Raw genomic sequence first — 21,810 nt, forward strand, 5'->3', positions numbered from 1 at the left:
ATTCATTGTTTTTCCTCATCTTCATCTGCTTTCATTGATGCAAAACTACCATTGATGTTCAAACCTCAAATGTATGATAACAACTTAACCAAAGAAAACATCTTCAAAATAAAGAGATATCAGAAGCATTTCATGAAAAAGAAAACGAAAAGCCAAAGGAAATCCTGTAAGAATATACAAGACTGCCATAAAAAAATTTGTTCCTAGAGTGTAGTTACAGTTTATGAAATACAACAAGATCAGGTGAAAGTTTGATTTCATTCTTCTCTTTTTCTTTCCACTACTTCCACTTAAAAACACTTTCAAGATGATTCAAGCTCATTTCATCCCAGTTGTACACCCTCGAACACAGCAATAAGCTCACCTGCCCTTGAATGAACCACATGTAATTGAAAGATCTCTCCTTAAATTCTTACGTTTTGAATCTCCTTGGATTTGGCCTCTCTTTGCTGCACAAGTAGATGAGTTAGAGACTTGGAGTAATGGATATACCAGTTCAGTATCAATGTATGAATGAGAGTATGTCCACAATCATGTTTAACAAAAACACCATCCCTTGCAGGGATGGTCCAGAACCAGGTAATCAGAACTGGCCAAATGATAAGGGGGAAAACATAAGGAGATCTTCTTAATTCAGTTGAACTGGCAGGTTGAAGCAAGCTGACTAATATCGGCAGACTTTTAAACAGTAAGCCAAGTCCAGCCAGCCCAGATCATCCAATTCAACAAAATCATGCAGGTCACAAGTTCAATACAATGTTAAACAAATCCAGACCTAGATCAGGACCTGCCAGTGGCACCAGACTAAAACTACAAGCTTTTAAGCTGCATTTTGTGATTATGGTCAGCAGAAGTTCTTTAATATAATAGGACATTAACAGCGTATTAGTCTGAAGCATGTGAAAAGAAGAGAAAAAAAATGTCGCGCACATGAGAGACATTATTATCATACCACTCGCAAGGCATGAACATCTTAAGAGTTTCAAATGTCATCTTGTAGTTCAATTTAACTCCTGTCAGAAGAGAGTTTTTGGATTTTTTTAGTTGTAATTGCTGCAATAGCTACCATGTGTATGTCTTTATGCTAGGTTACAAACAGGTTTGTCTTGAAGGAGTGTAATGATCCAGCATTGGACATTATCTCTCAAGAACAGTGATGTTATACAGTAATAAACCCGTCACTAATGCATCATTTTTTTTTTTTTTTTTTTTTTTTTTTTTTTTTTTTAACATAACAATTATCAACTACAATTAGAAGTTGGAAGATACATCAATAAAAATATCAAGGAGATGCACAAAGAGCCATTGCCATGTCCAATGGCTGATGCATTTTTAGCTCTACTTCTATTTTCTGCCTTCATGTGAAGAATGGTTGAATTTCTGATTCAAGATCCTAGCAGCTGGCAGCCTGGCACTCATCAGATGACAAGAAAGGACACGCAAAAGCATAGAATAGTAATTACAAACCATTTATCCAGGAGAGAAAATAGAAGAAACCAGAAACATGTAATAAGAATTTTACCTTGCTGGAACCTCATCAGTGCTGATCACTGAAGGTTCTCTTCTGCCACCTCCAAAGGCAACCTCGTCCATGTTTTGCCCACGTCGCCTGTACTTACCACCAGATGCCACATACCCAGGACAAGGCCTGTACGCTTTTATGGGCCACCAGCCAAAACCAGGGACTGTTGCTATTCCCCCTTGAATCCTTCCCTCGCCATTGCAGCCCTTCTCTAGTTCCTCTCTCCCACAAGCCTTACACGCCCTATAAATGAGCCCTTCTCAATGATTTGAAATTAACATTTTTATCATTCATCCATCTAAAATTTTTTATCAGAAATAAAAAAAAGGTAAATTGACAACATTTTACATCAGTCTATAGATTTCAAGAGGATACCACTCATTTGTACCCCCACAAAATTTAACTAAGTCTGACCCAGCTACATGAGGATCGAATGCACCGATTAAAAGAACTCTTCATACCCAACAACCCAAACATGAACAAAAAGACACCTTGACTAGAAAATTATTGTGACACAGAACACATACCATCCCTTAATCACCAACTATCCCATCATAACCAAGTTAACAAGAGACTAACAGGATAGTACACTATCATTAGTATTTTAGTAAATGGTAAAGACTAATATCCCATTTTTGCTCTTCTCTTTGATAAGCATTAGTTGAGTATCAAATTAGGTATCTGGAACCAGCTGATAGAGACATGTGGTAAGGTGTTGCTGGGATTACGCTGTTTACTCCAGATTATCAACCACAAGCAAAAGCAGGGGATGGTCATGTTGCCATGGAATGAAGTAAGTCTGCTGCTACTAATGTGCTTGAACTAGAACTACTGACAGGGGATTAAAGGAAGATAGATATATCTGCAGATTTAAATAATCCTGGAGCAATCTGGTTCACAAAATGAGACTTGACTGCATACTTCAGCCGAGCCCCATGGCTTATGAGAAAGGTTTGCCTTGGTTAAATTAGAACCCCACATAATCAAAATACCCAAAAAAAAATTTACACCCATAATTAGGAAATTTTATCATATATTAAAGCATCCCACTCTATTTCCTCAATCCCATTAGCCACTATTGTTAATGGAACCCACAATCCCTAGTAGGGATACAAAACGAACCAGTGAATTAATTATCAACCAAAGCTCAGAACCAAGCAAGAAATACCAGAATAGAAGGAAATGATTTAATTTAACGAGATTTAGATGAATCAAATGAAGGGAGAAACACCCAGTTGGGATAACAGTATGTGCCTCAGAAGGAACTTGTCTGCATCTTCAATGGCAGATTCAGCTTCAATGGAGACAACGTCTGGTGAAGCAGGAGAAGAATCTTCGACCAAAGAAACAAGAGGGGCGTTGAGAGATATGGGCTTCGCCTTGAATGCCGCGACAGGATTAGTAGAGTGTGACCGTATGGAGCAGGTGAAATAAGGTCGATGGGAGTAAAAGGACTGAGAAGCGGTCTGAAGAGGGAGAAGAGACGCCATTCTTGGGGACAAACTTAAGGAGAGAGAGATCAGAGATGTATGCTGACCCCCTGCTCAGCACTTCTCTCTCACTGCTCACCTCTTGTGCTCCTGTCTTACACTTTTCCTGATGGCCAACTGCTTCAATTCCAGGACAAGTTTTGGGTCCACTGAAACGGAATCTTTTTATCTTCACGGCCCAATTTCTTCTATTTTATTTAGGGTGAGGGTTAACGGAATAAGTGGCAAAGAAGACTGCACCAATGAGGTGTGGGAAAATAATATAATACATTAGAGGGTGGAGTGGTCATTTCATATGAGGTGAGAGACACACATATGTGCTGGCATACCCTAACCTGCAGCTCAGATATCTTTTCCCCTTGTAACTTTAAGGGAGAAAGAAGGTTGAAAAGCTGGGTATGTACCATAGTGCATCTTTGGGTCTCTCTCTCCTCCCACCTATGAAATTACATATCTGTAAAGAAATGTTTCATGGGATCGGGATCTTCTGTCACACAACAAGTTGTGCTATAGACGAGCTCTATCTGTGTTTCATGTGGGTGAGTGCACCAGAGTCAATGGAAGCACACGAACAGACAACCACATAGATGGCATTATTTTTCATATGAATATTCAATTTTTTGTTAGAAAAAGAACTCTATCGAGAGTATGGCATATGCCAAAGGTCCCATGAATCTATCTCTCTCCTCCCCGAGTAAAAAGAAATCACTGCTACTAATTATGGGGAAGAGAGAGATAGAGACATGGAGCGCTACGGTAGGTAGGCCACACTCACAGACAAAGAATCAATCACTTCCTAAATTTTTTATAGCTTTGCCATGTCGCACTACTTTTCTACTAAAACTTGTCTACTTGACATGTGAGCATGGACCTATGGCACATAAGAATGGATCCCCAAATCTACAAGAAATGGGCATTTTTGAGAAAGAGAAACTACGATTGTTCCAAGAAAATAAGAACAATTGGATATGATTGCTTAAGCCGTGACCAACATCATGCAAAACATATAAACTTTTAAGGATCAAGTTTTCCTTCATCTATGGTGGAAAAAAAAAAATGTCCTCATTACAGTTAAAACCTTTGATTGAACCTAAGAAGGCAATTTGTAACCATAAACAATAGGGTGAAGAAATAGTTAACGATGAACATAAAGTCCAATTACAAGGTTAGATCACCAGTGGAGAATTCTTCCTTCTTTACTAGTGAAGGAAAACGCTTGCCTAAATATCTTTAAGGGAGAGGATTCTTTAAGCAAAAGGCATAAACTATTGGACCAATGAAGTGTGACAATATAATATCATACACAAGAGGACAACAAGATCATTTTATATGAGGAGAGAGAGAGGTTCTAGTATATTCTACCTTGGCGCCTCTAAGAACCTTTTCCCCTTTCTCAATCTTTAATTTAATTAAAAGAGCAGATAAGATGAAACCAAGACTACTTAATAATTTGCATTATAAGTATTGAGGAATATATTACCAAAAAAAAAAAAAAAGTGTTAAGGAATATGAAACCTGCTATAGGGCTATTTTTGGAGTCATCTCATACTGAAGCCTACAAGCCCTTCTTAGGTTAATAGTTAAGCAGATGACCCACTCATCCAAGCTTCTATGAAGGACCTACGAAATTAGCAACATAATAGTGGAATATTTAATGTGGAAGAACATATAAACTATGAAATTACTCTATAATGTGCCATAAACCAAAGACTCTTCTCATTCTCTTCGTACACTTCGTTGGTTGCAATTAAGAATTATTTTACTAAAATACAATACAAATTAGGAATGAATCTCTTCACCATATGAGCTTCCTCATTTTTATAATTGTTGGATGTGACTACAGTAAGGTAGTCATCGTAACAACAACTACCTAGTGCAATTGTGAGCTGTGGTGTACAAAAAGTTCATGCTCACCAAGAAGTCTCCAATTCAAGCCTCCTAACTGTTATCTACTACATCTCTCTGCCTATCAAAAAAATAAAAAAATGTAATCATCCTAGAGTGATGGCCCTTGATTCTCCACATTGTGGGTGAAAAGAAACTTTCTCATGAACTATTAGACCTTCAATTTGGCATTTGATGCTCCTCTTGCCCATCTGCCAACATCCAAAGACCCACCTTCTGCCATTTTCCACTCCTTAAAAGAATTCAAATGGCTGAAATGGAAACAAGTAGCAACTAGGAAAAAACGCAACAACAAAAATGGGAGAGCCAGAGTCGAAAACAAGATTTTCTCACTTCTTTCTCTCATTCAAAACCATGCAAGAGACCTTCATTTAGGGTTGAAGAGAGAGAAGCCATTCGCAAGGGCCAACTTGATCCTTTTCCAGCGATCCCAAATTAGGAAGCTTAGGAGAGCCGCCGGCTGCCGACTCCAACTAACATCCATGTACAATCCCTCCAAAAAATAGGTAGTACAATCTTTGGTCCATGAACACATTTGCCACTGTTAGAGAACAGCAATCCATGACGGGTGGATATTTTTCCCGACTCACATCTAAATATACATCTTTGTTATGTACATTTCTCAGGAGAACAAATGGACAGAATACAAAATGAACTTTACAATAAAATGATTTTTGGCAATATATTTTTCCCCAGTCAAAGAAACAGAGCCTAAGGGATTATTTCTAAAATAAATATTGACATTTAAAAAATTACAAGTGTGCGCGGCATACTAGAGTTGGACAGGCAGATAAATTTGAGTAATGACCATGCCAAACGGTCCCTATCTCACAGAACCCACAATAACAAAAGGGCCATATCATCATCAAAGTGGCTCACAGTCCAAGGGATCACCCACAAAAAAAAAAAAGGAAAAAAAAAAAGTGAGTGTGTCACCCAAGTAGAAATGAGCAAAAGAGCAAAAGAGCATGAGAAGCAAACAGTAAGGCTGAGAAAATACAAAGGAAATTTCCAGAAGAAACTCAAATTATGAAGAACCCAAGGGAGAACATTTAGAGCAAAAGATGACCTACAAACAAAGGGCACTATATATTCCTTTCTTTTTTTTTCTCTTACTTATTATATCCTTCCATTTACTTTCTTTTACCCGAACAAATTTTGGTGATCCGCACCTCCACCAATGAGCATTACAGAACCGTGATGGTGAACCATGTACCACTGCCCATTGTGGAACTCATACACATTGGTGACATTAAATGGTTCAGTTTCCATGTCCACATAGGCCTTCATCATAACCCAAGCCATGTCGGTCAGCACCCGAGCACGCACATCCCGAATCTGAAAGGAAACCCCAGCCCAATTGAACGCAAGCTGCCAACTCTCCATAACTGCATCGTACCTGTAGGAAAAAACCATTAATGGGTTAATTCACAAAAAAAATTGATCACAACATCTTCCTCTTTTTTCCCCCCCTTAATTTCTCATAAGTATACACCATCTTCCCCACAATTTCACTTTAAAGAAATAACCTGAGAAAGGGGGGTGGGTGGGCAACACACAAAGATCAAGCACACTATCTTCCTTTATGGACTAGAGAATCCAGAAAGAAGACTTCCCTTCCCTGTGCATGGAAGTAGCATAGAGTTCAATGTGTTGGTATGAAATTGTCCACATTGCTGCTTGCAGACACATGAAGGGTATGTTAGGCATTGAAGGGACTAGGGTTGTCCACATTCCTAAAAATTCCTTCTTTCAGCAATGTGGGGCTTGTCCACATTCCTAAAAATTCCTTTACAAAACAGAGCCAATAAGCATACATAAATAGCAGTGTATGATAACTCACAACAGAGTGATGACAATTGACAAAAAAGTAACAATGCCTTACACCAATGGAAAATTTTCAACCTGTGAAATCGAACACAGAATCACATATCATCCAACTAGGAACTGCAACTAAAAAATAAAATCATTACAACTACTGCCTCGCTGAAACAGAGAAGAAAGAGAAGAAGAAAGAGCAGCAGAAATAGAGGAAGAAGAAGAAGAAGAAGAAGGAGAAAGAGAAGCAGAGAAGCAGAGAAGCAAAGAAGAAGTAGAAGAAGACAAGGACGATGAAGAAGACGAAGCCAAGAAGGAGTTGTTTCTGTCAGAGATCAGTCACGTCGCAGAGAAGAAGAAGACGACGAAGAATAGAAGAATAGAAGAAGAAGAAGAAGAAGGAGAAAGAGAAGCAGAGAAAGAAGACAAAGAAGGAGAAGGAGAAACAGAGTCACAGATGTGAGACGTCTCATGTCGCAGAGATTCAGAGAAGGAGAAGGAGAGAAGAACTGAAGGAGGAGAAAGAGAAGCGGAGAAGAAGAAGACGACAAAGAATTTACCTTGCGTCGGAGAAGGATCGAAGCAGTAGGAGACGAAAAAGCTTCTTCTCTTGCTGCCGGAGAAGAATCGAGCCGTAGGGACGAGGGTTCAGTTGAGGGTTTTTCTTCTTTTGGGGATTTTCAGTAGAAAAATTGAGACTTGAGTGAGAGAATGAGAGAATAGAGATTGACCTGGTCAAGGCCCAAGGGTTTTGTTTTGTTTTTATTTTTCACCTGCCAATCAAAATATAGGAAATAGAATATTGTTAATAAGAAAAAAAAAAAATACCAAAAATCGATCGCCTAGTGCTTCCGGCATGAAATGGCGTCTACGGCGACGCCTATGGCGACCGCCATTCGAGACTCATACTAATCGTACCACCGCCATGTGCTGATTTTACCGCCGGGATGCCAAAACGCCGCCTTGGCGACGCCGTGACAACTATGTCTGCTTCTCTTAGTCCATTTTTGCGTCATTTTCTTTGTTGCTTCTTGTTTTTCTTTTTTTCCAAATTGGATCCATGTAGCCGACCCCATTTAGTTGGAATAAGGTTATGTGGTTGTTTGTTTGTTGTTCTAGATATCTACAATAGTTAATTTGCAGTATATCTCTCCCCTCAATTTTAACCATATCGTTATCCATCACAGTGTGACAACAGTTACACAACATATACTCTGTCTTTGTTCTACTAATCTTAAAACCTCTTGCTTCCAAGGTTGATCTCCATAACTACAACTTAGCATTAATTCATGCTTTTGTCGCATCCACCAAAAAGATATCACCAGCGAAGAGCATACACCATGGGACCTCGTAATGAATGCTCTTGATTAAATCATCCATGATAAGCGTAAAATAATACGAGCTCAAGGCTTGTTCCCTGATGTAACCCAATCGTAATTGGGAATTCATTGACTTGACCTCCCATAGATCTCACAATTATTGAAAGAAAAATCCAATAACTAAAACTATTTTCGTAATTACCAGCACTGAGGAAAGCCACTGACTACTAGTCCCTTTTTTCAATCCACTTGGTTAAAAACCGTTCAGTCTCCATGTGAAAAAAACTAGTGTTAAAAAAAAAAACCCCACAATCTCTTCATGAACTTCAAAATATTATCCCCTTGGCTTATTGCATTTGATATCTTCCTAAGGTTCATCATCCTATGGAAGAAACCCAATTCATTGTTGCCTTCCCTCAACCGTCCAACTATAGATTTCCACCTGATGGATTTCTTCAATCTTATTCATTCTTTAGAAGTATCCTTCAGTATTTTCCCACGCGAACAAGACCCTGTCTGAACCTACTATGTTGGTCACAGAAAAATTATATCTAGGATCCCAGTATGCTTCTCTCTCTTTCTATCCAACAATCATCAACTGTACTTCTACCTATCTTGTCAACAAAAGATATATAAAAAACAATCAACTCTCACTTAAAAAATCTGGTCAATATCTGGGGTGGCTGTTATCCACATATATAGTAATGGCAAACACCACAAACATGTCCATTTAAACCTCTTTTATAGTTCTACCTTGTGAAAGCCCCACCTCATCAATTATTTACCTTTTTTTATGAAAAATGCCAATTTTATTGAGAAAAGAAAAGAACCAAGCACCATGGGACAAATACAATGAGGATAGAGAGAGAACAATTGCGTGCACCTCAAGACTGGTCAATAAGATAATAGACCCCAATGTACACGAAACCCCCACTCCAACACCTCTTTTGGCAAGCTCAGGCCAAAAAAAGTTAGAGATCAATATATTGATGGCTTGATGCAATCTGGGGTTCCCAAAACCCGGGTCGGATCGCTTACGCACCCAATTAAATAAGATAGTCAGTGGGAGTTCTGTATTTGCCGATTTTAACTCAAGGCTCTTTTGGAAGGGAAAAAGGGTTTAGGACACCAGCAATTGGGCTTGAAGAAGAGGGGATAATCTGGAACTAACAATGAGAGAGGTAATGATATGGACTAAAGGGGTATAATCGTAAATATAGGCAATGGAGCTTTACTTGCTATTTCAAAAACCCCTTCTTCAACCAATCAACCTAAGCAACAGAAACCAGCAGAAGCTTCATTGCTCGCAATCACAACAGTGCTTTATCCAAGAGTGATAACCGGTAACAGTCTCAACAGATTTGGGGTTCGAGGTCTCAATACTCCAATCTCTTGGATGCACCCAAAACTAGGCCTGAAGATTAACCAGGAAAAAAAACCTGCAACAAACCCAGGAGAAGGTTGTGGTCCAGACTTGATCTCAGGCGAGTATCTCATAATAGAAGGGTTTAAAGGGGAAGAGATTCTGAAGATTAAATCTCCCTAGACCAGCAATTGATATCCCAGGATATGGGATAGATGTGAGAGAGAGAGAGAGAGACAGAGAGACAGAGACAGAGAGCAAAGATCTCCCTTGTTAACCAATCCTAGCGTAAAAACAGGGTAGGGAGGAATACTATAAAAGAAGAGAGATTGCAAAGAAGAAGAAGGGGGGTGGGAAGAATTGCACAAGCCACCTTGGCTTCCAAACACAACACTCACAATTCATTCTTTTCAATCTAGCTATTAATGATGGTTACATGGTATAAACAAAGAAAAATAGCAAGAGCCGAGTCAAGAGTCAAGAGTCAAGAGTCCTGTTCTAACTCTAAAACTGAAATATAATGGAACTCTTATCACTACCTAGCCTATTCAAAGTAAAATAAAAGACTACAAAGACGAATCCGAATAAATAAATAGACTACTAATATCCTACTAGACAAAAGACCCAAATTGGACCCGGTTCATCTCCATCAGGACTCCCAATCAGCCTGATCCACGGAACTGCTACTGCATCAGATATTCATGGAAGATCTCAGAGCTCAAGGCTTGCATGAGAGATCAAGCCAGGCAAATGAGACAAAACATATGCAATGATCCCAAGTTTAGAAGGATACCCAGCCAACCCCAGGAGTATAGCAAAAAGCCTTCTTAACCAGCACGGATTGATGATCCAGGCAGTGGCTGCAAATATGGTCAAATGGGCTTAATTGGACTCAGTCTGTTTGAAGCCCCCAACGGGTTATAGGGATCAAGGTCCAAGTACTTTTGGGTTTTCTATTGTAATGGGCCAATTCTATAGCCCAAGTATGATGAGTTTGAGTCCTATGCAATATTAGGAGCTAGTTTTATTTTCTATTTTGTGTTTTCTTGAAGTTTAGGCTAGATTGCGTCCATATAGAGTTCCTGCAGTGAGTTTGTTTCTAATTTTGTAAGGGAACTTGAGCCTTGAGAATCTTGTTCTAAAAACTCTACAAGCTCAGAAAGTTTCTATTTTCAAATTCCTTGGTTCTCAAGTCTAGGAATTTAGGAAAGTTTCTAGAGTTCAATCATTGCTAAGAATGGGAAGTTCAGGGGTTAATTAGTCTATAAATAAGGGGTCATATTAGCTATGTAATGCAAAGTTTTTTAAGATGAATGGATGTGAATTGTTTGAATTGACGAGGAAGCAATTTTGATAGGCGTTTGATGTGGAGCTAGGATTGACAAGTCAACCTAATCCCAAGCTGCAGGATACTATCAAATAACACCCAAATTCAAGCACCAAAATAGTTCAAACATATATCAGACAAGGACTGAAATCAGCACAAGAACTCAGAGTATCGATCTCAATATTTAGGGTTCAGGAACCAGATTAAGGACAGGTATGGAAAAGGGTATATCAGGTACTGAAAAAGGTTTTAAACAGATCATAAGACATGAATAAACATCACAGGAAACAATAGAAAATCAACCCACTCTATTGAACTTGGTTCAAGACTGAAAATCCACTACAGGACAAAAATATAGAGATTTCTTAAATCTCTCAAACCACAGGTCAGAAAGACCTGGAAAGTGGATCGAGTGGGACCCTAAGTGAGGGGAAGGATTGACCAAAAGATCAGCCCAGGGGGCTGGCTGGGTTTCTCTAGGGATATATGAATTGATGCACAAGTAACTAGGAAATTCTGGGCAGAACTGAGAGAAGAACAAGATTCAATTACCTGTGATGGTTGAAGCAGCAATAGCAGCTTGAATGATGATAAGAGAAGATAACAATAGAAGAGAGATACTCTTGGGCTTCACACCGCAAAGAGTCACTGGATCAGACACCACTCCTTCAACTGAGATCAAACACACAGCAGTTCTTCATGGAGAAGACAATAGCAGCAGCCATCAATAATCAAAATCGTAGAGCTTATGAGAGCCTTCATGCTTTATTTATAGTAATAGGGGATGGAATACAGCCTAGGATTGGAAGGTTTCAAAATAGGAAACCTCCCAATCGATTCACAACTATTACATAAGTTTCTAAAAGCTAAAAATAGAAACAATGGTGAAAAGGAAACTAACAAGTAACAACTAATAACTCGTGTCCTAAGAATGAGACACAACTAAGACAACTTAAATTGACCCAAAACTGGTTCAAAAATTAACCGAACCAAATAACCGAAAATAAAAGAAATCAAAACATAACAGCTCAAATCGTGGGATGCAACAGCCCTCTTCTTCCTCCTTGGATAAGTCTTCAATGCTGCATCAGTGTTTTTGTGTGGAAATCCTAGGGTCATGGTCTGGTAGATTGGAGCTTTGTTTGCCACTGTTATTCCAAATTTACCACACATCTCTCTCATCAATTCTGTTCTTGTTCATTGATTCTTGAAATTCCCAATACTGTAGGTCAATTACAGCCCCATTCCAACCCCTACAGACACCCTGTTCTGCACTCCCAATTTCTTCATCAATACATGTTTACACAACCAGATCCAGCTTCCCCCAATTTCTTCATCCCTAAATCTCAATCTTATTCATATTCCAATGCACCCCCTAATGGCCTGTCGGAGGCTATTTTTCATAGATGAAAGTCATGACTCATGAGAGAAACACACCAGACCAATCAAAACTTTTCAATTCTACCTGAATGCTAACCACCACCTTCTATTTTTGACCTGGTATTTTTCCCTTTTGTAGCTATTTAATCACATTCCTGCAAAAACCCTAGCAGTTCCAAAATCCAAAACCCTAGCAGTCCCAAATTCACTGTTAGATTTATATTCTGTTTTTTGTGCACATAAGCCTATCATTTGTATACCAAATCAATCCCTTTCAACCCATAAATCGATCTTCTCAACCCAATGACAAACTCTCTCATCAATTCTGTTCTTGTTCATTGATCCACCAAACCAGCTTCTCCCAACCTCTCTCATCAATACATGTTTACACAACCAGATCCAGCTTCTCCGAATTTCTTCATCCCTAAATCTCAATCTTATTCATATTCCAATGCACCCCCTAATGGCCTGTCGGAGGCTATTTTTCATAGATGAAAGTCATGAGAGAAACACACTAGACCAATCAAAACTTTTCAATTCTACCTGAATGCTAACCACCACCTTCTATTTTTGACCTGGTATTTTTTTCCCTTTTGTAGCTATTTAATCACATTCCTGCAAAAACCCTAGCAGTTCCAAAAGCCAAAACCCTAGCAGTCCCAAATTCACTGTTTGATTTATATTCTGTTTTTTGTGCACATAAGCCTATCATTTGTATACCAAATCAATCCATTTTAACCCATAAATCGATCTTCTCAACCCAATGACAAACTCTCTCATCAATTCTGTTCTTGTTCATTGATTCTTGAAATTCCCAATACTGTAGGTCAATTCCAGCCCCATTCCAACCCCTACAGACACCCTGTTCTGCACTCAAATTTCAGCAACCTGCGATCCATCATCTCTGTCCATTCCCTTTTATTTCCCCTGAAATTTCAACCCTAGTCCCTTCAAACCATTTCCCATCAGACCCTACCAGAAAACCCTAATTTCAGAGCCTTCTAGGCTTGTTTTATTAGGAATGAGTCTAGGATGGATCATATATGTGTTGGGCCTTCGGTCCATGGGTTTTGAGTGTAATGGGCCACTTTTATGGGTCTAAAGTGGGGGCATTACGGTTGCATATGGGATTAGTATTTGGTTTCTTTTATCTTGATTTATTTGGTTCAGTTCATTAGTGAACCATGTTGGTTCAATTTAAGTTATATTTATTTTCTTAGGAGTTAGGAGTCAAGTCATTAGTTTTTAGTTTCCTTTTCAGTTGTTTCTATTTTCAGTTTTTGGAAACTATGTATTAGAGTGAATCAATTGGGAGTTTCCCTATTTGGAACTTTCCTATCTCTAGGATGTAATCCCCCCCCCCCTAATTGGCACTATAAATGAAGTATAGAGGCTCCCCCCAAGGCTCCACGATATGATGAACTATGGCTGTTGCTGTGTCTCTGTTGCTGAGTTGTTGTCGTGTGTTTGATCACAGTTGATGGACTGGTGTCTGATCCAGTGACTCCTTGCGGTGGGAAGGCCAGGAGGATCTACTTCCTAGTGTTATCTTCTTCTTCTCTAAGCTACTCAAGGTGCCAATACTCCATCCAATGAGTTTCAGGTAACATAACTTGTTCTTCTCACAAATCTGCCAGAATTTTCTCAATTCTTGTTCTCCAATCCATACCTTCCTAGAGCAGACTAACCATCAGCTTGGGCTAAGATTTTGGTCGATCCTTCCACCCCACAAGAGCCTCCTTCGATCCAAAAATCAGGGCATTCTGACATGGGATTAGTGAGATACAAGAAATCTCCATGTTTTCCTCCTGTAGTGGCTTTTCGGATCCAAACTTGAAATTGGTAGAGCAGTTCCGATCTCGATTGTTTCCTGTGATATTTCTTCATGTTTATAGATCTGTTTTAAGACCTTCAATATTTAACATACCCTTTTGTTTATAATGTGATTTCAGAAACACTAAGTTATTGGGATCGATAGACTCAGTTTCTAGATCTGCTTCCTTATTGTAATCTGATCTGATCTACACTATTGGTACTTTGATGGCTGGTTGTTCTTTGATAATTATCCTGCAATTTGGGATTAGGTTTGCCTTGTCAACCTAGCTCTACATTAGTAACCGTCATAGTTTTTAACGCGGTAAGGCGACGGAGGCGTTTGAGAGTCTTTCGGAGCGCCTTAGTGATAAGGCGGGCATAAAGCGTCGCCTTATTGACTAAAGCGTTCTTGTGTAATTTTTTTTATAAAACCAATCTATTTGGCTCAAATCCTAGTTGAATCCTATTACTCATATGTTAAATAAATATTAACAGTTCATATACAAACCAATGTAAGATATTCATCAAGAAAACAAATCAATAAAGTGAATAAACTAAGTTCATCTTCATCAATCATCAATCATCAATCATCATAACATATTACCATATAATATAAATACATAATTATGAAACAAAATTATAAATATAAAGAAAAGAAGACATAAAAAATACAAGTATTTATTATACTTACCTCTATGATGCCAAAATGAGTGCCTAAGCCCTAAGGTCATCAACTATATTTCTACTCTTGTTAAAGAAGAATGAAGCTCTTCTACTCCTATCAAAGAAGAATGAAGTTCACCGCTGCCGGAGCAAAATGGTCGCCTGGATCAGTGGTTCTTCCTTGTTCCTTGATTCCTTCTCAAAACCCTTTCTTAAAACCCTTAACAAAATCCAAACCCTGTTTGTGAATCGTGTTTTTGTTTTGTTTGTTTTGGTTATTTTTTATGGAGTAAAGCTGATCCCATACATCTCAAGTGTTAACAAAACCATACACCTATCAATAAAAAATCTATATTTGGAATCTTCATCAAGTAATTTTAAAATGTGTTTAAAAAAAAAAAAAAACCCATAAGGCGCCACTTCACGTAAGGCGGAGCACTGCCTTGCCATCTCTAGACCGCATCAGCGCCAAGGCGCTGCTAAGGCGCCTTAAAAACTATGGTAACCGTAGCTCAATTCGGTCTAAATCATTTTGCCAGTGGAGGAGTTGCAAGTCCTCAAAGTGATGAAGATATACTTGCGATGAATTGGGAGTTCTAACTTCTAACGGTTAGAGGGGTTCAAATAGGGGTTTGGGTGGGTTGATTTGATATAGATATAATGGGGGTTAAAATTGTCATTTCCATTTTTGAGTTACACAGTTAGACTTAAAGGGGACGGGTAGTTTTTGGAAAACTAGGGGTTGAGTTTCAGGCATAACACAGGCGAGGTCTATGTAATTTTCCCTTTAAAAATCCTAGAAACTCCAATAGGATATGACAAACACATAGTAATCTTCCAAAATGACAAGCATCATCTTCCATGACAAGGGTGTACCCAATGCATGACGTTCCCAATACTGCAGGGTCTGGGGAGGGGCATACTGCAAATGTACACAGCCTTACCCCCGTTTCGTGGAGAGGCTGCTTCATGTTTCAAACATGCGACCACCAGGTTGCAATAGAGCAACCTTACCGTCGAGACCCGCCCTCTTCCATCATTGAAAATAATCATTATCCCAGGAAAAACATAGACCCAGATCACCAACTGCTCTTACAGAACTACTTCCAAGAATAACCTATGTCGGCAGACTCTAAGGACGTTGTAGGTGAGTATAAAACTAAGTAGCAACATTACCAGCTTCCAACAATCAAATAATCCTAGGACAAACTACAATCAGATGTTTTCCTATTCTTCAACCAAATCTCTCAGTTCTTTTCTTGAAAAAACATAAATGGTTATGGGTAAGAAAATAGAAAAAGTAAAAACTATACCATTTCAATTTTCAACTGCAATGGCACAATAAAACAGGTATCTCCAAACATTAATAAGTGAAAGCCTGCTCCGAATTCTACAATGATTTCCATAAAGCAGATAAACCCTAGCACTATAGCAAATATTAAGGCCAACAGCCCAACAAAAAACCAAGGCTTAATGAGCAGCTCATAAACCAGTTTACTATGCATATCTTGTAGTGAGGAAAAGCAGTGCGTAAGCAGTCCCAAAAATAAAAAGCAACTTAAGTGTTAACAATGCGGAGCCTGGAAGTATCATACCCTGTGAAGAACTCCCCAGAGTTATGAATGCACTTCACATAATCAGCATTAAGCCAAAGACGACTCATCGCTGGAAGGTTCCTTTCTTTGATGATCTTATAGAACTCTTCATTGACGTTCACAACTGCTCTTGTTGCTGCATAATATGCCTTCCACCCATTATGCGGAGTGATGCTGTCTTGTTCCATCGTGAAGTCCTAGAAAAACAAGGTCAAAACTAAATTACAAACCTTGATACATCCAATGAATCCAAAGCTCATTCAAGGAAGTTCCACTATCTGATTAGATAATAGCAATAACTGAAATGTTCAGATCCAAAAAAAGCAACAACAGAAACGAATATAAGTTTATCCACACCATTTAAGTGGTGATTTAATATGAAAACCAATAACTCAGATGCCAGAGAATAAATACTATTACCCCTATATTTCAAAATGTAAATAACTGTGTGGTACTTTCACTAATGACAGACTTTCAAGCTTCAAATTTTACTTAAGTGTTGTAAGAAGCATCCTCAGACAGGCAAGTATTAGACCAAATCAGACCAAGAAGAGTTTTCAGAATCATAGGAAAAGCAACAAGAAAGCCTGATTAAACTCCACAAAACCTGTTTCCCAACCATTTGGGTCAGCAACATGAATCCATCCCAACATTGCCCTTCCATCTAGAGTCATACCTCCATCAGACCACAAGTCCCCATCTCTTCTTTCACAACCTCAAACCACATTATGTTCATGTTATCTATTAGTCTTTCTGTCCTTCAATCTAGTCACATGATGCTGCCACCCCCAAAGTTCCTTGAAACACATTTATTTCTAATTATACCATTTCTAGTCTACCCACCCATCCATCATAGTTGAGACCATGTCCCTCTAGGCAGCCCATTTTAGGAAGACACCTTAGATCAGCTCCTAAAAAAAAAATCCTTCTGGGAAGGATATTTGATCCAAGTCCTCAATCAAGTATAGGAAAACATTGACAGTATGGAAAGCTTTTCCCCAAGCTTACCATAATGCAAGATATCAATGAAAGACCAGGTTTTGTACAAGTTAAAACCAGGGTTTCATCAAGATGATTTTTTTCACTAAGATTCTTTCCAAGTCCTTGAGACCCAAGTTTGTAGTCCACACAAAAATAATTCCATCTAGCCCGGAGAAATAGGAGGAATCTTGGTCACTGAACTGAGAAACCAGTAACGAATAAGGAAATCAAGGTTTAGGCTACGACTTGAAATAGGGTTAGTGAAACAATGTGGGCTGAAAGTTTTTTAAATGGCTAGTTGGAGAATATGGTTTTCTTGACTATTTTAATTAATACATGTTTACACAACCAGATCCAGCTTCTCCGAATTTCTTCATCCCTAAATCTCAATCTTATTCATATTCCAATGCACCCCCTAATGGCCTGTCGGAGGCTATTTTTCATAGATGAAAGTCATGAGAGAAACACACTAGACCAATCAAAACTTTTCAATTCTACCTGAATGCTAACCACCACCTTCTATTTTTGACCTGGTATTTTTTTCCCTTTTGTAGCTATTTAATCACATTCCTGCAAAAACCCTAGCAGTTCCAAAAGCCAAAACCCTAGCAGTCCCAAATTCACTGTTAGATTTATATTCTGTTCTTTGTGCACATAAGCCTATCATTTGTATACCAAATCAATCCATTTCAACCCATAAATCGATCTTCTCAACCCAATGACAAACTCTCTCATCAATTCTTTTCTTGTTCATTGCTCCACCAAACCAGCTTCTCCCAACCTCTCTCATCAATACATGTTTACACAACCAGATCCAGCTTTCCCCAATTTCTTCATCCCTAAATCTCAATCTTATTCATATTCCAATGCACCCCCTAACGGCCTGTCAGAGGCTATTTTTCATAGATGAAAGTCATGAGAGAAACACACCAGACCAATCAAAACTTATCAATTCTACCTGAATGCTAACCACCACCTTCTATTTTTGACCTGGTATTTTTCCCTTTTGTAGCTATTTAATCACATTCCTGCAAAAACCCTAGCAGTTCCAAAAGCCAAAACCCTAGCAGTCCCAAATTCACTGTTAGATTTATATTCTGTTTTTTGTGCACATAAGCCTATCATTTGTATACCAAATCAATTCATAGAATTTCGTTTAAGGTATCCACTCCAATGACAAAAACTCGCATACTTGAAAATTTCCAACAATGTGCCCACTACTGACCATACAGAACAATAATTTACAGTTGTATCCATGAACCCAACACGTCAATAACTATAGTTGGGGGACTATATAAGTGAGTGAATAGCCTATGTGAAGAGGGGAAAAAGAGGAACAAAGAGACTCTCTATTGAACTTTATGAGGGTGATGCAACATTAAAGACAGGTATCAGTTTTTTTGAAGAATCAATAAGAATGCAGTAAGTGCAGTTTCTATTATTCAGCATCAAGATTTCTGAGTAACAAGGTGAAAGAATATTAAACAACTCGTAAATCCCTTCCATAAATTAGACCATGAATTAGAACTATTGCACGCCAATAATTACAAGTCTTGAACGAACCTTATGATAAAGAGCTTTCCAAGCATTATCATCATTGGCAGCCCTCCTCATGGATGAATTTGTCATGGAAAGACGGCATAGACTAGGATAATCCAAGTAACTGAGAGCGTGGGTTGTAATCTCTGGCACTAACTGCTCCATCATTGAAGCCCCAGACTGCCGCTCAGCCCCATCGGCACGCTCAGTCACAACAGGACCTCTCTCGTGCATATCTCCGGCGTAACCGTTGGCGTATAAAGAGTAGGGAAAAGTAGAATTGGAAGCTTCACCACTCCCACCACAAGAACAACTACAACCACAGACTTTCTTCTTGGACGAACTCTGGGTACCGCAACTTCCGTCAGATTTCTTCAATTTTAACCTCCAAAGAATGCTTAAGGGCGACAATCTAACCGCCCACAAAGCAAAAAAGCAAAAAAATGCAGTAATAACCGCTGCTATATAGAAAGACACAGATGAAGAACCACCGGATGATAAAAGAGAGATGCTCTCCATCTATAAGACATTAAAACCTTGAATAACATGAAACCCTAGAAAGGAGAAGAAGGAACATAAAAAGAAGTGGTGTTTCATCAGGAAAATTAGGGATTTCGAGATTACTTTCTTCTCCTTCTGCTCGGTCTTGTTACTCTCTTTGCTACGGAGATGGAAAGTACAGATGGTGCTTCGAGCACGTAACCGCCCTTTTCTGAGTTAGAATTTTGCAACAAACGAAGAGAGGAAAAGAGAGGGAAAGGGAGAGAGAGGGGAAAGAGAGAGGCAAATGAGGCGTTGTAACTAATTATTCCGTATAAATTTTTTGGACCAGAAAAGTCCGCATCAGATTAAATTACATTCCCCCCCCCCCCCTCCCCCTCCCCCTCCCCCTCCTCCTCTTCCACCCCTTTAAGGGGTTTGAATGGGTTGGTTTGGTCTGGTTTTTTATTGGATTGAACCAGTTCAGTCACTCTCTAATTTTTTCGTTTATTGATTTGCAATCAGGTTACTGTCGGGTTTAGTCCGATTTTGGGTTTATTTGTATGCATAAGGAAGAGCGTGTGCTTTAATGCAATGGTGAGGTTGCTCTTGCAACCTAATTAATGGTCACGGGTTCAAGTTGAGTTGCAATTCCCTTACAAGGTAAGGGTAAGGCTGCATACATTGTGACCTTCTCTAGACACTATAGTGGTAGGAGGTTTTTACACTAGGTATGTCATTTATGTATATAATATAATTGAAAAACCATGTTTTTTACTTGACTCAACTTTCAAAGAACCTAGTGACTCAATCTAGTCAAACCTAATAAAGGCGAGTCACATTTTTTTATTTTTAAATACAATAAAATCATGTTTTTTACTTGACTCTACTTTCAGAGAACCTAGTGACTCAGCCTAGTCAAACTAATCAAGGCGAGTCACGTATTTTCTTATTTTTTAAATATATATAGATTAATAAACAAAAATTCAAAAAAAAAAAAAAAAAAAAAAAAACATATCATGATTTTGTTGTTCTTCATTGAAAAGTTCAGTGAAAATTTCTTGAAACTTATGTTGTATATGTTACGAATTCAATGTTCATCTAAATTTACGTTTTATAAGTGAATGAGTTCATCAATGGGAAAAACTATAATGTAATCCTCCCCCTCATCTCCACCCTTGCCCCTCCCCCGCCCAAAAAACAAAGAAAAGAGTGGTGTGGGTTAATTCACAAGGATCAATTGCAACTGATTAAATAGACATGTACTAACCCAAAAAAAAAAGGAAGAATAAATAGAAGTATAGTTTAGGAATAATTTGATAAATTGGGAGAAGGGAAGGAAGCTTCAAGGTTGTTACTTGTCGAGAAGTTGTCAAAGGATTTAAGAGTTTCATTTTCTCCTAACAAACTAGTGAACAAGAAGATTGAGGGTTTTACCATTTTACTCAGCTCAAGTGGAACAATTATGGGTTTTTTAAAATGACCAAACTCACCAATTTTGTTGTGTCTCATTTGACTTGGACGAGTTGTGAGTATTGTAACAGAATTTTGTCATTTTTACTTGAACCTAATCCACACGACTCTTGACCAAGTTTCCGAAAATTTTGACTCAACTCAGATGACTCGTCCTAGTTGAAACCTAGTTTTCCAACTATAACTATGAATATGGAAATTAATGGGAAAAACTTTTTTTTTTTCTTTTAGAAAATGTTACTATCGATCTGATTTTTGGGTTTCGATTGGTGGATTCCATTGGTCCAACTTGATTTCGGTTTCCACCAATTCGATAAACCCTAAACCCTAACCCCAACTCAAAACAAAAAAAAATGTATGAATTCGATTTTGGTTTGGTTTGGTCCGGTGATTTTCAATCAGTTCGACATGTCCATTCTAACTTTGACACCCTTAATCCTACCTCGTAATAAATTTCTTTTTGGTAAATACTATTGGAGAATATTTTCTAGTCGTCTAGCAAGTATGCTAGCATCTTTGTATCTCTCTTTTATGTTCATATGAAATGACTTGCTGCCCTCCTATGTATGTTACTATTTTGTCGTATATCATTGGTGTGTTCCCATGTACAGCTTGCTTAGATAACCTTCTCCCATGATACGATGTGTAAAACTGAGAATAAATAATCCATGAGAAGTTCATATTAAGATTTAAAAACTTAGAATCCAATACAGATTAATATTTATCGACTATTTAAATCGGATCACAATCAGCTAGAGCCATATAAATTTGAACCAAGAAGATAGGATAGGTCTCTCTCTCTCTCTCTCTCTCTCTTTTGTATTGGTGTTTGTATTACTAGTCATTTCAGTTTATTAAGATTTATAATCTTATTTTCAAACTAAAACATGGAATGTTTTGGATAGTTATCAATTTATCATAATATATAAATTATGGTATTGCTATATATCTGAAGAAATTATTATTCTAATTCTATCAATGAGTCACATCATTTTTCATACAATTATGATCAGGTGAACTATTTATTCAGAAAAAAAAAATTGATTTTTATTGCCATAAGGGCTTTTTTTTTTTTTTTTTTTTTTTTTTTCTTTTAAGTTGCATGGCATCTCTTCTGCCATATGGATATATGATACGTCC

General features: G+C 38.2%; 2 protein-coding genes across 3 annotated transcripts; both read right to left on the bottom strand.

Moving 5' to 3' along the window:
• Positions 1–147: 147 nt before the first annotated feature.
• On the bottom strand, positions 148–3,145 carry LOC122068066. 2 transcript variants are annotated; one of them, XM_042631904.1, is made up of 3 exons: positions 2,754–3,145; positions 1,523–1,778; positions 148–449 (listed from the first exon to the last, which is right to left on the bottom strand). In XM_042631904.1, exons 1-3 carry the CDS (start codon positions 3,010–3,012, stop codon positions 413–415), a joined length of 552 nt encoding a protein of 183 aa, XP_042487838.1. In that variant the 5' UTR covers positions 3,013–3,145; the 3' UTR covers positions 148–412. The 2 variants fall into 2 exon arrangements, with proteins under 2 accessions (XP_042487838.1, XP_042487840.1); XM_042631906.1 differs by having other exon boundaries at positions 1,523–1,765; positions 2,777–3,136.
• A 2,545-nt stretch (positions 3,146–5,690) lies between these two features.
• On the bottom strand, positions 5,691–19,549 carry LOC122068079 (F-box protein SKIP8-like). Its single transcript, XM_042631927.1, has 3 exons — positions 18,742–19,549; positions 16,198–16,394; positions 5,691–6,316 (listed from the first exon to the last, which is right to left on the bottom strand). The coding sequence occupies exons 1-3, from the start codon at positions 19,234–19,236 to the stop codon at positions 6,061–6,063; spliced, it is 948 nt and encodes a 315-aa protein (XP_042487861.1). The 5' UTR covers positions 19,237–19,549; the 3' UTR covers positions 5,691–6,060.
• Between the last annotated feature and the right edge of the window lie 2,261 nt (positions 19,550–21,810).

Source organism: Macadamia integrifolia, unplaced genomic scaffold (assembly GCF_013358625.1).
Source record: "Macadamia integrifolia cultivar HAES 741 unplaced genomic scaffold, SCU_Mint_v3 scaffold337, whole genome shotgun sequence".
In the NCBI taxonomy this organism is placed as follows: domain Eukaryota; kingdom Viridiplantae; phylum Streptophyta; class Magnoliopsida; order Proteales; family Proteaceae; genus Macadamia; species Macadamia integrifolia.